Here is a 16,263-nt window from a genome sequence, read left to right as displayed (position 1 = left end):
ATGTTGATGTCTTAAACATGACAGAATGTTTTTTATAAGATAAAAAGAGAATTAAAGGTCCATAGCTCATTTTTTAATAGGATGTATGATTTTGCGAATAGAATTTAATAAATTTTCTTTCTACACATAAATGTCAGGTTCCATTTTTTTAGTACATATAAGATCCCACAAAAATATATTTTTTGTATAAATTTCGTTAGAAAATACTACATATTGGGTCAATTATAAAAATAAGGATCCTTCTTTTTATTTGAATGTCTCTATTAAATTATGGTAATAATGTACACTGAAATGTTTACATGCTTGCATAGGACTACTTAAATGGGAGCTAAATGGTATGAATCAATATGTTAAGGGCCCTCTTTGAATGATGTAATAAATTTTAATTTTTTTGTTTGTAAATATTCTTTCAAATTTGGCATTCTTGTATCATTATTGTCCTTTAAATTTCTTTAGAAAATTGAATACTATGAATGACACTGATGGGTACTTCATTTAGTGCTTTGGTTGTGGCATAGTAATGTATCCATATGTGTAGTTAATCTCTTTTATTAAATGCAAGGCGTTTCTCTTTCTTACATCAACTTCATAAAATTTTATGTGCTTATTTAGTATCCTTAAGTCAGATTTAAGATAAAATTTCCTTTTTTGGTGTCTAACATTATCCTCACATTGAATATTGTTACCCTTGATCACATTGAAATAAATTGTGATATAGAGACCCTATGACATATGTGACTAGAACTCGCAATCCAATTGTATATGTTTTGGTCCAAGAGAAAACAAATCCTAGAAGTTTTCCAAAAATACGGGTTTATATTATCATGTCACAAAAGAGACAGTCGTTTTTACATCAAAAGTTCTTTGCCCCATATAGGGGAGAAGTAGCACTAGGAGAAGAAGCACGAGGAGACTTCTATCAGAACAAGTTGTATTGAGATAGAGCGGGTGATAGATAAATCAGAAGTGTCAACTCATCTCTTCCTTTAGAACCACATGAGCAATAACCATGTGACAAAAGTACCTGAAATGTGCATGTAGGGGCACGATCGTATGCACTTCTCTCCCTTCCTAGGTTTCTTTCTATTGGGTCGTTGCAGGGACTGAAGGAACTATTCTTTTGACATACTCTCATTGCACACTTTAACAGAGGCACTTGCAAGGTCAACCCGCGAGACGGGTCTCTTGTAGGAGAGTGTGGGTGGTGAGGTTTTTTGAGGTTCTGGGGGAGCAGTAGTCTTCTGAACTTGGGTGGATGGCACACGTGGAATTGAGGTGCTCGCATCGGGTAAAGGGGATGGAGGATCAAGTAGAGTTGCAACAATGGGACTAATGGGGACAGGGGCCACAACACCATGCCTATCCTCCATGCACGACTAGGTGACCAGAATCCTTTGTGCAAGATTAACTAGAGAAGGCATGATTGTTTCTCTGAGATGTTCTTATCCCACACTTTTTCAAATCTCTTAGCCCAAATTCTATCTAAGTCTCTCCTATGCCATTTTAGAATGAGGAGACATAAGCTCTTCTTGTCCTTCTACTAGGATAGGAGTTGGAGACAACTGTGTTTGACCCGCCCATCTAAACTCCTTTAGGGATGGCTTGAGGTGACCTCCCATCCATGGCAGAATATCTCTTAACCACATTAGCTGTTGCTCATGTATCAATACCAAATCGAACTTGTTGATTCAAAACCTGGCTATTAGCATTTTGTCATCCAGCCAATTGCCATGCTCTTGGTTCCAGATATCACCCCAGACCCTTACTCCCTTCTTATTGAGTCGAAGAGGTCCTTTTAGGTCTTTGTCACTCACCTGTGAGTTTGGGTAGATTAAGGGAAACCAAATTCAATCTTGGCTACAAAAAGTCACCGTCTTCCTTGAGAAGCCCTTCCATGTGATATACGGTCATGTAGACTCCTAGGCCTACCACACCCCCTTCCAAAGTTTCGAGCCTTTAGCAACACAGGTTCTTTGCCTAGGAGTGCAACCCAAAAAGGTATCTTCTTACGATGTTAGCATCTTCTGAGCCTGACTTTGTGTATGTTGTGGAGGATCAATGTGGCCCAAGTTGAGTATGGTTCTAGAAAAGCTTTGACTATCCACTTATTCATGAATCTTACCAATGAATTCTCAACATCCACAATCCCTAGCCTTCCTGTCTCTTTGTGCACCATGTAGAATTGCCATCTTACTTTGGCCATTTTGTGGTGGTTTGCATTCCCCCCCCCTCCAACACACACAATAAAGATAGAAAAAGGTTGTTAATCTTCCCCAGAGTCTTTTTAGTTGGTGCCCACCAGGAAATAAAGTAAATAATCGATGGGTAGATGTAGAAATTTAGGACAAACTCTCTCTTTGCAAGAGTTGGTTGAAGGCCTTGCCATTTGCTGATTTTATCCTTGATTTTGTCAATTACCCAGTCCCATCGATCATTTATTGAGCATCTGAAAGCCATAGGAATTCCTAGTAATTTGAAGACCTCTCTGTCTCCTATGACTTTGCATCCTTTGTTTATGAGGAGCTAAGGTGGTGGATTCCTGGTACCATAGATACCTATTTTTTCATGGTTGATTTTGGAGCTAGGGGCTAGAAAAAATACATTTAAACATTCAAGAATGTCAGCCAACCACTGATGCGTGTGGCGTAATATTGGTATCATATGTAAATTGTTGGCAAATGATATGTTTTCCCTCTTCAACCTGGATACCTTTCAAAGTGCCGTTATCTATCTTATCTTGAATGAGCCAACCAAAGGAATCCATCACCATCACAAATAGCAAAAATACTAGAGGGCATCCTTGTCTGATGGATCTCTTTAAAACAAAGTAGGGAGAGGCCTTGTCGTTTATATCTATATTTCCTCTAGCCTAGCAGAGGAGGATGTCAATGTAGGAGATGAACCTAGGGCCTACTGTAAAGCCCCACTCCATCCTGTTGTACACTTTGTTAAAATCAACTTTGAGGAAGTAGATATCTTGCTGGTTTGCATCCACAAGTTCAAGACCTTCCCAGAGGGTAAGGATTGCATCAAGGATGTAATGTCCTTGTATAAAGCATTCCTGCTCTTCTCTTATCCACTTCTACATCTTGCTCCTTAGTCTGATGACCAATGCTTTGGCAAAAATTTTATAACTGGTGTTCAACATAGTCAACGGTCTCCAATTTTTAATCTCATCTTTAGGGCCTCCTTTCGGTATTAGTTTGATCATGCCTGTGTTAATTCTTGGATCAAGGAACCCTTTCTCTTTTGATTTCTGCCAAAGCTTCATTAAGAATGTGAGCCCACCGTATCCCAAAAAACTTGGTAGAAGTCCACTGGGAGCCCATCATCCCATGGTGTCTTAATTTTTGCCATTGCATCAGCTGCTTCTTTTAATTCTTCTATTGTGAGGTCTCTATCTAGCTAATGGCAATCAAAAGTGGCGACCTACTTGATTCTAGTTTGGCGGCAGTTCTTTGGCTTTAAGTTTTTCTATTGATAGTATCTCAACCTTTTCAAGTAGATTCTGAAAGTGGGATAAGAGTATTTCCATAATCTCATCCGGGACTTGCACTAGCCTCCCATATTTCTAAAGGGCATCTGGCTCTATCGCCTTTACCTACCCACCACTCTCTCATGTAGATTGTGGCTTCTCTTGATTCGATATGTGCCTCAACTCTCTTAGACTAATCCTTGTGTTCCGTAGTTGTGCCTACCCCTGAGAGGAATTGTCATCCTCAAGTCCCTTTACCTATTCCTCTAGTAGTTGGTGCCTCTTGTGTCTTTCTCAAATCTAGATTTGATAGCCTTCGAGAGGCATCTACTGTGCTCTATGGCTCTCACCCATTTGTCTGACATACTAGCAGTACCTCCAAAAGCCTTTTGCCAGATTCTTACAACTTTATTTTGCACATAAGGTAGTTGGAAGAAAAATGGGTTCGCCTTGAACCAAGATCTAAAGATCCTCCCTTCAGCCTTTTCTATAGAGATTAAAATGGGTTTATGGTGAGAGATGGGGAGAGACATTAGTGTGCTGGCCTTATGATAAAGAGCATCATCCAAAATCCTTCTAGAGAAATAAGCTTTGTCCAACCACACTTTTTGGTGGAACTGACCAATCTGGCTATTTGACTAGGTGAAAGATGTGTCTTTTGAAATGTCAATAAAAAAGGCTTGCTCCTTTAGGTTGTTCCAAGCTATTAACTGAGACCCTCTTATGACACTACCTATACCATTCCATCTATCTCTCGACCATGTTAAAGTTTCCCAAGAGAATAGTGTTATCTTGAAGAACCTTCCCCTCCCATAGAAGTGCTATATCTCTAGCCATGTTAGGTGCATAGATTGAGAAGATCTGACATTCTAAGTAGGGGTGAGTGAAGTCTACTCCTACTCCATTCTGACCAAAGGTGGACAAGACCCCTCCTACTGCTTGAGATAGGTGCTTGGCAACTCCCAAAACTACCCCCCTCTACCCTCTTCATGATCAGTACCTCATCAGTACATAACCACATTCTCTTGTCATCAATCTGGTTAAGCTTCCATCTTGGCCCTCAAATTTTGACTTCTTGGAGAGCTATGAAGTCAGAATTGAGCCCTCTAGAATTAATCCATCTTTTGAAAATCACTAGTTTGAGGTCATTTGACATTTCTTGTACGTTTACACTTAGGAAAGAGAAATTTTCTTGAGTTAGCATCATTGGGTAGTTCTTTTGTTTCATTTCTTCTTAAACTTGACCTGAGGCAAGAGTGTAAAGCCTCTCGACATCCTCCTCTTTTCTCTCTCCATGGTGCTTGGATCTTTGGGTTAATCACTTGGGGCTCCCGATTGCTGATTTCGTTTTTCAACCTGAATAGTTTTTCTCCATTTCACCAGGGTAAATGAAGGGTCTTCATTCCCCAAGGCTGAGTGTTTAGCTTGTTCTAACCGAGCTTCAAAATCTTGTGTGTTTTCTACAAACTCTTCTTCCTCTGAGATATCTACCTCTTTTCCACAGGGTTCTCACTCGTGGCTACGTTCTTTTCTTTTCTTACTTCCCTCCACTAGACATTATCCTTTTCGTGTGCCTTGTCTTTGGGTTCTACTGCAGGAGCTTCTTCCTCAAAATCTTGTGCACCTTGAGGGGGGGAGAGTTGGTTCCTCCGTACTTTCTTTTCCATGAATCTTAAATGGATGAAATGTCCACATAGAAAGAAGGAGTTGGGAATATGCTTGTAAAATATCTTTTGGGTCAATTTTGCTCCATTGCCATCCAACATGCAAATAGTGTTCGAGGACTCTATAGCTGGGTCCATCAAGACACATGCTTGAGAGTTACCTCTTGGCCTTATGAATCTTTTAGTTTCCAATCCCAAAAATTGACCTAGAAATGCACAAAGGGCCTCTACTTGTGGAAGGAGAAAAAGAGGCAATAGATCAGGGAATTCCACCCAAATTGGGGCTTTGGAAGGAGGCGGCAAGTTGGGGTTAAATGATAGATCCCACAACTGGATAGACAAGGGTTGGCTTCTAATTGTTCATGAGCCCTTCTGGACTACTTCTAAAGCCATCTCTAGCTTCTGAAAAGGGAAAACAATATAACCATTCTTGAGGAAACGAATGCTAGTGATGTTGAGAACTTTGCGCGACTAGAAGTTCTTAATCCAACCTTCTAAGAACATCATTGGTGGTCAAGGGTTGTGAATATATCCCACAACCGCACATGAGCAAAACCACTTAGTGGTTTCATTTAGAATACCATTATGGACCTTCACCGTTGGGAGCTTATTTTGATAGTGTCATCATCCGTTCAAGCCTTTTCAAAATCTTTGACTCCTCCTTCTACTGAGATGTTTGTAGCGGGATTGTGGAAGATATTTTTGGATCTTGGTGTGAGCTGTTCCCATGCCAATTGTTTGGGGGTCATTGGGGCATTAAATGGAATTATGTTGCCTCCTTCAACGATACCCACATAGGCCCCTCACTGCATCTCCGACATGGCGTTCCCTTTCTCGATCTGCTACATAGAATGTTGGATGGGGGCTCCATGAGTCGAGCGCTTCATAGTTTGCCTTAGGAAGTAATGTTGGTATCATTAAGAAATTTCTCGTTATCTAGTTTTCTTCCATATTACAGCTCAATATCGTTATATTTTTAAATCACCATATGTTATTCCACTAGCCAAAGAATTGCTATAGGAAACAGCACTGGGAATTAATAGATCTCTACAATACATAGAGGCCATTTATAATTTGTAAACCTACATGCTATCTATGGAACGTTGAGCACAGTGTAAATTGCACTATCTAGATAGGGTATTAGGGGCAAACCCTAACCCCAACCCTAAGGAGTTCTCATGCATATATTCATGATTATGTTTAGTACAACATAGTGTATAGGTAGCTATATCATGTGCACTCCTCTCTCTCCCTCTCTCTCTCTCTCTCTCTCTCTCTCTCTCTCTCTCTCTCTCTCTCTCTCTCTCATCATGGTATTGTGTTCCTCTAGCAAGGTTTGAGCTTCTCACATTTTCATCAAACACCGATGGCACATTGATGATAGAAATCCTTCCGTCGATGGAGTCTTGCCAAGATTCCATTAGTATATTTGAAATTCCCACCTCATCATTTTGGGCACTCCCTTGGACAAAGTTTGGCACATTTTTCAAATGGCCATAACTTTTGATCCAGAGAGAATTTGGCAATGCTTGAAAAACAAAAAATGATCGACACATTGTGCTCTACGTGGTCAATACCTCAAGTATGGTATCTAACTTTTCCACAAGACAGAAAAGTTTAATCCTTAGCGTCGGAACCACCTCCTAATCCATTAAAGCGACCCAACACATAAAAATGAACGAAGTAAGATTCATTTTACTGCATTTTGTGCTTCGATGTGTAGTCTAGTTCTAGACTAGCATAGCCATAGAGGAGATTAAACTCTACCAATTCAAGTAAGCCATTGCCATATTACCCAATTAGTTCCCACCGGCATCAGTCCATTTGGTTCTATCATCGGTATACATGTTCACAAATCTAACACCAGTTTAGTACTCTTGGCATTTGGTAGTTCAACATCATCAATGTGACACTTGGCAGAGTCATCTTCCCATTGGATTCAAGATTGTTACACACATACCACCCATGCAAAGTCACACATTGTTGACTATCTTTTGGCATTGTTTCCGACACATATCCATTAGCCTTGTATAGCCTCTTGGCTACTCCCAACACATAGTTGTCATGTCTATCTTACACTCTTGATTTTTGGCATACACATGTTCTCATATGACTTGGCTTTGACGTTTAGCATAAGCTTCTAGTAGTAGCTCAAGCATAAGACCCCAGTTGGCAGCTCTCACAGTGTCTTCATGGGTAGACACTCTCACTGGTACACGGGTAAGCCTCTTGCACACAGCAACAGAGCATGGAGTTATTTACATCACACAATTGATGATATACCAGTCACATGAATCCAGATGAGATTTATGAGTGGAAAGGAACCTACTTCGTCCATTCATTGCCACTAGATATGTACTAGTTCATGATGGAGCCTCGATCCTCATTGGTCTTGCGAGCTCAGATACAAATGTACCACATGCTAGCATGGATCAGCTCACATGTTTTGATCATGCACATTTGATAGTAATCCCACAACATGAGGCAATTCCATCTACTTCAGCACTGACTAGTTCTAGTGATGCATTAGCCACCATCACATTCATGCATGGATATGACTCCATTTACTATCACACCAGATGATGCAAATACACAGTAGGAGTTTAGTTATGATCATGCATATTTTAGCAGGTAAGTCTCTAGTATGAGGCCCTCACATCTCTAGCAACATGCAAAGATACATGCCATAGTGGATTTAGCTCCTTAGGTGACTTCATTTTAACATCCAGATTACCTTTGATATGGAGTAGATTATGTCCTTCATTGATGCTTTCACCTCTGATATGGAGTAGATTACATCCTTGGATGAAATGTGTGTATGGTTGCATGCCAAACATGTCAAAGCAAAACATGTCATAAGTCATCGTGAACTATGCAACTACTCTGTAGAAGAGGCATCCAGATGTGAGGCTAGTCAATGTAGTTGTGGAGAAAGAATCCGATAGGTTGTGACACATGAGGATGTGACAAACCCAAAAGAACTGACAACAATGTCAATGGTGTACTGTAGTAGATTAATCTCTGTCATATGATGCAGGATCGTGAAAGACTGCATAGTTGGTGTGGACAAAGCGATCCAGGGGCTGCATGAAAGAGGGGACCAAAGATGCAAGTATGATACTCTGCTCTGTGTAAGAAAAGTCCCATGAAACTAACAAGGTGTAGGGAACATATCCAACCTATATGCTCCACTATCATGAGCTACATGTGATTTGATGTGTCCATGGCTAAGCATCCATCAGCATGGGATGTAGAATTTGTCATAGGCTCGTATAAAGGAGATGACAGTATAAAGGCCTACAAGCCTGAAATATAATTGAGAATGCATAAGATATCCCTGAGGCATAAAGGTGCCAAATAATGATGCCGGATAGATATGTAGTCCTAGATCCAACCACTAATATGCATCAAGTGTGGAGTGTATGCAACAGCAATAACTGCATGCTAAAGCACTAAGGTTCCCAGCTTGCGCTATGGCAGAACCTGATCATGTCCACTGCACTAAAACAGGACTGTACTGATGCATAAACATTCTCATGCTGAGGAATGATCTGCTGATCGGAAGAGGTGGTGACCACTAGATCCAAGGGTGGTGCAATGCGACATGACTTAGCAAATGCTGGAATGTCCTATAGAATGATCTGTTGATCTGAACTGCTCGTGGAAACTGTGTTCTCTCGACTTGTCTTTGATCCAAGTGGACTTTGCATTCTACATATTTCCTTCCTCTTCCCTTCGTCATATTCTGGGTTTTATTCCCAAAGGTGAAGGATGACCCATAACTAAGGGGGGAAATGCACATTATGTATAGGATCTTGTAAGTTGTACTCATTGTACAAGCTTCCGCTATGTAGTCATTGTGCTCACACATGCACATACTACTCTAATTCTTTTCAATTTTCTTTTCAGTTTTGGATGCTATCATATGCACCAAACGAAATCCACAAAAAGATCTTGTATATGCACCCTCTACTTACCCAATGCAATTTAGGGGGGGGGGGTTGAGGATAGTGTAAATTGCACTATCTAGATAGGGCATTAAGGGAAAACCTTAACCCTAACCCTAAGGTTTTCTCATGTATATATTAATAATTATGTTCAATACAACATAGTATACAAGTAGCTATATCTTGTGCACTCCTCTCTCTCTCTCTCTCTCTCTCTCTCTCTCTCTCTCTCTCTCTCTCTCTCTCTCTCTCTCTCTCTCTCTCTCTCTCTCTCTCTCTTCTCTCTCTCTCTCACTCCAATTTATCATGGAAGATTTCCAAATCAGAATGCTAACTTGTAAAAGATACGTTCTTGTGATAAATGAAGCCTTTTGGTTCTTCATCTTGCCCTTGATTCTTCAAGCTAGTGCTTCATCTTCTCTCTAATCCTTAAAGCAAGTGCCTTTTGAAGGTATTATAGATACATCTTCTCCCTGATTTAGAAAGCAAGTGATTGTTAAACATATTGCTATAGTTGAGCATATTCAAATGCCTATAGTTTGTAATAGGATTTAGACCAATATTATTTTGAAAATCTTGCTTCTTACTATTTGACTTTCATGAAAGTGCAATGCAAAGGAGGCCAAAAGAAGATTACAATCACAAATTAAAAACTTCAAAAAATAGTGATGATGCTTTCAAAATAGGAATTAAAAAGAAGATAATAGTAAAGCAAATGCTTCAAAATCATAGTGATGTGATTTTGTATATTCATATGTTAGGGATACAATTCTACTCAACATCTTCTGTCCTTATTTGAATTGTCTTTAAAAAAGTATTGCATAAAATGTCTATTTCACTAATACCTTGTAAGAATTTATAATATTAGTACATAAGGAATCATTTAACAACCAAGGTGTTTGTCTCCTCAATCCAAACCCATTGCATTTTATGCTTTGAGGTTTATGACCCTAACTCTCATTTGGCATAATTGATGAGCAATAGACCTCAACCCATGGGAAATAGTCCGTTGACCATTGATCCTCCATCAACTACAATAATATCTCCAGTACAATAAGATGAACAAGGCATACATAAGAATGCTACAGGAGCTCCTATTTCCTCAGGTTCTCCAAGTCGTCCAAGTGGTATTTGTTTTGCAAAGAAGTTATTTTTAAGTGTCTTCATCTCCTCTATATGCTGCAACAAGTATCCAGCATATCTTAGGAAAATTGTAACAATTTCAACTACTTTGCAAGCAACATTGAATTTTTGTATAGAAGCAACTTACTTTCTCATGTGTCATTTTTGTGCATGTGCATGTGTGTGTGTGTGTGTATGTGTGCGCACGCACGTGCATATGTGCGTGTACACGTGTGCATGTGTGTGGTGTGCGTGCATGCACATGCACATGTAGACCTATGTGTAAGCATCCATGCATACATACATACGCTGTGTGAGTGTGTGCGCATGCATTTGAAAGTGCAAATGTGTGCATCATCACACACAATGTGCTGCATGTGTGTGTGTGTGCACATGCATGCGTGCGTGCGTGTGTGTGTGTGTGTGTGTGTGCACGTGTGTGTGTGTGTGTGGGGGGGGGGGGGGTGGGTGTGTGTGGGTGTGTTGGGTGGGTGGGTGTGCGTGTGTGCATGCATACACGCATGTACGCACGCATGCACGGTGTGTTTGTGTGAGGCATGTGCATGCATGGGGAGAACATTCTCATGTGCATGTGCGCATGTGTGATTATGGGTACATCAAAGCACCCATATGCTCGTGTATATATAAGTTCTAGTGTAATAAATATGGAGAATTTACGAATCCTCGAATGCATATATGGCATTGTAAAACTCACATATGCAAACTGGATACACTACTGGCATCTTTTGAATTCCAACTAGAGATTACAATCACCAATTTACAATACAATAAACCAATATAATTTTTGAAAAAAGGAGTTTTCAAGGGTGGTAATGTGAATAACGGTAGTCATATGAAGGCTAAGATATTAAGAGAAACTCATAATGGTAGTCATATGAAGGCCAAGATAAGAGAGACTCATAAGAAGGAAAACTTATAACAAAAAGGTGAGTCATGTGACGTTTTGAGGTAAACATAGCTAATGTATCTATACATGTAGTAGAAAACTCAGTTTAGTAAATAACCTGGGGGTGCAAAAATTTCTTTGGTTTAAATTTTCAACAAGAAATTATGAATAAATATATATTTAACCTATTTTTTTGATACAGAGAATAGATTTAACCTATTTAGGTTTGTCTCTTTAGTATTGAATCTTTAAACAAAATTATGACATTATCATTATATCTATTCATAATTACTTTTAGGTTGTATAACCTCTCTAGTCTATTGTGGAGGCTTTCCAAATAACAAAGCTAGCTGATTTTTTAGAAAAGCTACAATCAATGACATTGTGCTAGCTTATAAAATAACGGCAATGACTACAACATTATTTAAGGAGTCAAGCGGTACAAAACTTTAGGTTATTCTCTATGTGCAACTTGGAATTGGTGTATAAACGAAAAAGACTATGGTACAAAAGAGCCACTCAATGATAACTATTTGGGGTAGTAAAATATGTACATAAGGCTAAATAAAATCGTTACTAGGACAAGACTATTTTACATGGTTGATTTACACAAAACTACATCCCTTTCAAATTTGGCTTGAGAACAAACAATTTCGGCACAATTAGAAACGTACTTCAATGGTCTCAAAGAGTGGAATTGCCTCCTTCGTATATTGAAAACACAAAATAAGGATTCAAGGATGGGAGAGAGGAAAAACATTGAAGAGAAACTGAAAAAGGACTTCAACTCTACCATAAAGCAAAAATCACAGGTATGTATTTTTGCATCCAAGACCATTGCCATAAAATATGAGTCTGACAAAAGAACAATGAGGTAGAAAGGCAAACCTGAGCTAGTTTCTTGACCATAATGCCTCCTGGTGCAACACAATTGACCCGTATGTTGTCCTTTGCCCATTCAAAGGCAAGACTCTTTGTGAGTTGGTGCATGCTACCTACATTCAGATAAAATCAAAGCATTTTCAAATAGAGAGACTATATGACATGGTGCATTCAAGTGTAGCTCAAATGAAGGGAATGGTACTAACAATGTTACAACAAAAATTTTAACCACTAAAAGTAGGAAAAAGAAATTGAAAGTGACTAGGAATGTCATCATCACACAAATTTGAAATATTGCTTATATTTCTATGAGATGACTAGCATTGAGAGATATTACCGAAAAGGTGTAAAAACATATAGAAAGACTTTGACATACCCTTGGTCATGCAATAGAGGGTGCTGGGGTGAGCTGCTATTGGCACAAGTCCTGATACCGAAGAGATGAAGATGATGCTGGACTTTCCTGAATTCTTAAGCATGGGGTGTGCGATCTGGGAGAGGTGATATGCCGACTCCAAATTTGTTGAGAACATGAAATGAAACTCTTCCTTATCTTGCTCAAGAATAGGTTTCTCCACACCATATATGCCAACATTATTCACCTGCATAGCTACTAATTAGACTTATGATGCATTGAGAGCTACAAATGGTCTCAACATTAACTTTGTATGTATGTACACACACACACACACACCACTTTGCTTGACTATGTTCCCCATTTGGTAATGAAGTTTCTTGATACCTTCAACCAACATGATTTTATTATATTGGATATATGTGTCCATTAACGACTACATCTTGTGCCTTTCTACTTTATTGAGGATGCTATGTGTAACTGACAATGGGAATGGACCTTTGATCATCTGTTTATTGAGCTTCTGACAATCAACATGAACTCTCAATTTTCCATTGTTCTTTGGCACAGTTACAATTTGAAACAACCAATCGCTTCAGCCTACCTTTAGCTGCTAACTAACTTGACATAGTTGCGACCATTCATTCAATACCTTTGCTACCAAATTGGCTTGGCATTTGGAATCAAGAAACTTCAATGTTGAATTAAATTTGTGGTATCTCCTTTGAGTCTATGCATGCCCATGTGAATACATTCTTATACTCTAGAAAGAGTTCTCCATTAAGGTTTTCCTTGGATATTTCCTCGATATTTCTTCATTGATTGGGATCAAATTTGGTTCTTCTCATGAGCCCACATTGATCTCTTTGATGGCTTACCCTTCCATAATTCATCCACTCCCATTGATTCAACTACTAATTTGGTAGGCCTGCTCTTTCTGAACTGAGCTTTGTCCCTCTTTGTCATCAATGAAGTCTTTTTAAAAGGGCATCTTGGGCTCTTTGTCTTCCATTGGCACAATCATGGCTACCCACATTGTGTCGATTATTGCGATGGGCACAATGTTGAGGGTAAGTAGCTTATCCTTAATGTTCGAGGCATATACCTCTTCAACTTCTGAGCACACATGGTTGCATTTCTTGTAGATTGTGATTTCGCCCATCAATAATTGTACATTTTGATCATCACATGTGATGATGAGGTTGTCATCTCGCCAATCATGTAGTATCTTGGCATCCCAGCAGCATGGCGTATCCCTACTATCTTAACCATGAGGAATGTGAATATGAAGTATGCTCAACTAATTTTGATTCATGCCCTAAGCATACTCGTTTACATCACCAACCTCTCATGCACCTTATGAATATTGAATAAAGAAGACTTTAATTTTTTCAGCTTGGATGATGTTCACTCCAAAGCATCGTTCAATGAGCAGTCCCTTCACCATATGGTTTTTGATTTTGGCATCGATCATGCACACTTCTTCGTGGCTTCAATCACCTCTACCAGTGTGATCAGTGGCTTTGCATAGCAATTCATTTGTTGATTTTCAAGATTTGAAAGGATTTTGCAAAGTGTGGGAAGCAAGTTTCAAAAGTTGGTCAATGGAAATCATCACTTCTAGTTCTCAAACTTTCTCCTAGGCTTCAACCACCTCTACCATTGTGGTCAGTGGCTTTGCATAGCAATTCATTTGTTGATTTTCAAGATTTGAAAGGATTTTGCAAAGCATGGGAAGCAAGTTTCAAAAGTTGGTCAATGGAAATCATCACTTCTAGTTCTCAAACTTTCTCCTAGGCCATGTTGATGTACTTTTGTGCCGCTAGGCCTCCTGCTTCGTCTTGACTCATTGATTCATTCTTATATAGCATTTCTTTGGTTGCTTGCTAGTTCCCTGCTAGTTCTTCCATTTAGTCACTTGTGACTTAATGAGCTAATGGATCCCTTATCTTGATGATGCCTCTTTCTATTTGATGGCATGTCCAATCTTTTGTGCCTCTTCTTCTCTTTCTTCCAGCAAATTCTTGGATTGTTCAACTTCTTTGGATTGGCCTTGTGATCAAGTGACCACATGCACATCCACTTCCACTAACTTCGCTCTCACAATCGATAGGCAGTCATCTTGATAGTGTGTGTTTTGAAGCATGTCCAACTGCTTCTTCCACAATCAGCATGCGCTCTTACTGTGGCCTTCCTTTCCATAGAAGTAGCGTGCCATGTTTGTGTTCTTCAACCTCTCTTCAACCTATAGGGTTTGATGGGCTCCCTGGCCACTTGGAGGATGTCTACAATCCTTTTGTGCTTATTGAACTATCACTCCTCGTTACTTGGCCAACATTAGAGAGTTTTATGAAACTCTAAAATCCTACGAAGCCATGTGGCACATTCTAAGCCGTTAGATCAACTAGCCACTTGATGCTAATGGATTGATGAGAGGTGAGAGGAAGGATGTATATAGTATACTAAAGAGAATGCATAGAGGCATGCTCCAATTCTATTTCCTCCTCGATAGTAGGTGTAAAGGTGGTGTCAACCCAGAGTAAGAAAAAAATCAAAAAATCTAGAGGAAGAGAGAGGATGTTAGGACTGACCAGGATGTCCAATTTGCCACCGAAATGATCCGAAGCTTTCTGCATCAATTCTATCCTTGCTTCCCTACACGATACATCGCACACTGATCCCTCCACTTCCAGCCCTGCGTCCCTCCATCCTTTTAGCCTCTCCTCCAAGTCCTCTTTAGACCTCCCGCAGGTGTACACCGATGCTCCCCACGCCGCCAGCTCCTCCACGATTCCTTTCCTGCAATCACACAACCACGCCTCTCGCTTTATTATTACTGCTGTGATCCCATTCCCAAACCGCAGCCAGGGAAGGCTCCGTTAGCGTTTAAGTGGCGCTGTCTGTTGGCTATATAGTGAGTATCTAGTTTGAGCCGAAGAAAGAAAGAATATAGTGCTGTCTGTTGGCTATTTGTGTGTATCTATAGTTTGAGCCGACGAAAGAAAGAATCGCATATATAGTTTGTTGGCTATGTCGTTTGAGCCGAAGAAAGGAAGAATCGTAAGTACCCAATTCCTCGAGTGCCCCCCGTTACCAATGCAGTGTAACCCTGCAGGCTCCATCGTGCTAGGAGGCGACTCTTAAGGTCTGCCATAGGAGGCTTGTATAGGACCCGAATTGACGATTGACGAGATTATAGACGATGGATGAGAAAAGAAATTCGGTGCTGAAGAGAGGGCGATCCGGCGACGGCAGGGATTGGCAGGATTTGCTGACTTTCTGCGATGGTGGGTAGAATGATAAGGAATTCAATCCATAAATAATGCATCGATTGGACATGGGACGTGCCGATCCACGACAGTCCAAAATCCTCTAGACGAAATGGCATTGTAAAATTGTATCGACGGGACTTTCTAGAATTGTATTGGTGGGACTGCAAGACGGTCGAGAAACAGCCGGCAGCTCACTCCCGCTGGAATATTGAGCAGGAGCGGCCGGCTCACAGGTCGGCAAAGATGAAAATCTGACAGTCCAACTGTTTACGTTGATGTTTCTTATTTCGAATTCTAAGCTATTTGCTGAGAATTCACCTCCATTGTCAATTGTTCTGAAAACAAAACAAACCTCAACAAGTCGGTTTCCAATCGAACCTACAAATTTGAAAATCAAACCCACAAATTTCAAATGCCATTCAACCAAATATTCAACCATCGAACCTAGAAATTCGACAATCAATCCTACAGATTTGACAATCAACCCACAAATTTAAAAAGCCACTCAACCAAATTTGTTTGCTATGCCTATGACATATCTACTCGGTCATTCAAGGTTTTAAATACGCATTTCTTTTTTTCATGAAAACTTTCACATTTCTCAAACGGATGCTAAGGAAAATAATTGCAAAGGTGGAT

The 16,263-nt window shown here is 39.8% G+C and overlaps 1 protein-coding gene across 1 annotated transcript; it reads right to left on the bottom strand.

Annotated features, from left to right (window-relative positions):
- Window positions 1-9,874: 9,874 nt before the first annotated feature.
- Window positions 9,875-15,871, bottom strand: LOC147891780 (tropinone reductase homolog At5g06060-like). Its single transcript, XM_087387927.1, has 5 exons — window positions 15,421-15,871; window positions 14,944-15,151; window positions 12,374-12,599; window positions 12,004-12,110; window positions 9,875-10,265 (listed from the first exon to the last, which is right to left on the bottom strand). The coding sequence occupies exons 1-5, from the start codon at window positions 15,504-15,506 to the stop codon at window positions 10,074-10,076; spliced, it is 819 nt and encodes a 272-aa protein (XP_087244053.1). The 5' UTR covers window positions 15,507-15,871; the 3' UTR covers window positions 9,875-10,073.
- Window positions 15,872-16,263: the final 392 nt, after the last annotated feature.

This window comes from Dipteris shenzhenensis, chromosome 17 (assembly GCF_047967505.1).
Source record: "Dipteris shenzhenensis isolate YYH24624 ecotype China chromosome 17, Dip_SZ_1.0, whole genome shotgun sequence".
Lineage (NCBI taxonomy): Eukaryota > Viridiplantae > Streptophyta > Polypodiopsida > Gleicheniales > Dipteridaceae > Dipteris > Dipteris shenzhenensis.
This window is presented reverse-complemented; position numbering and strand designations above follow the sequence as displayed.

Excerpts from the sequence above, each read along its gene's own strand:
- LOC147891780 (XM_087387927.1), bottom strand. The coding sequence starts at position 15,506 with ATGGCAGACCTTAAGAGTCGCCTCCTAGCACGATGGAGCCTGCAGGGT. Across the intron at positions 15,152-15,420 it reads GGGGGCACTCGAGGAATTGG|GAAAGGAATCGTGGAGGAGC; the intron begins GTACTTACGATT and ends GTGTGATTGCAG. Across the intron at positions 10,266-12,003 it reads TGGTCAAGAAACTAGCTCAG|CATATAGAGGAGATGAAGAC; the intron begins GTTTGCCTTTCT and ends TACTTGTTGCAG.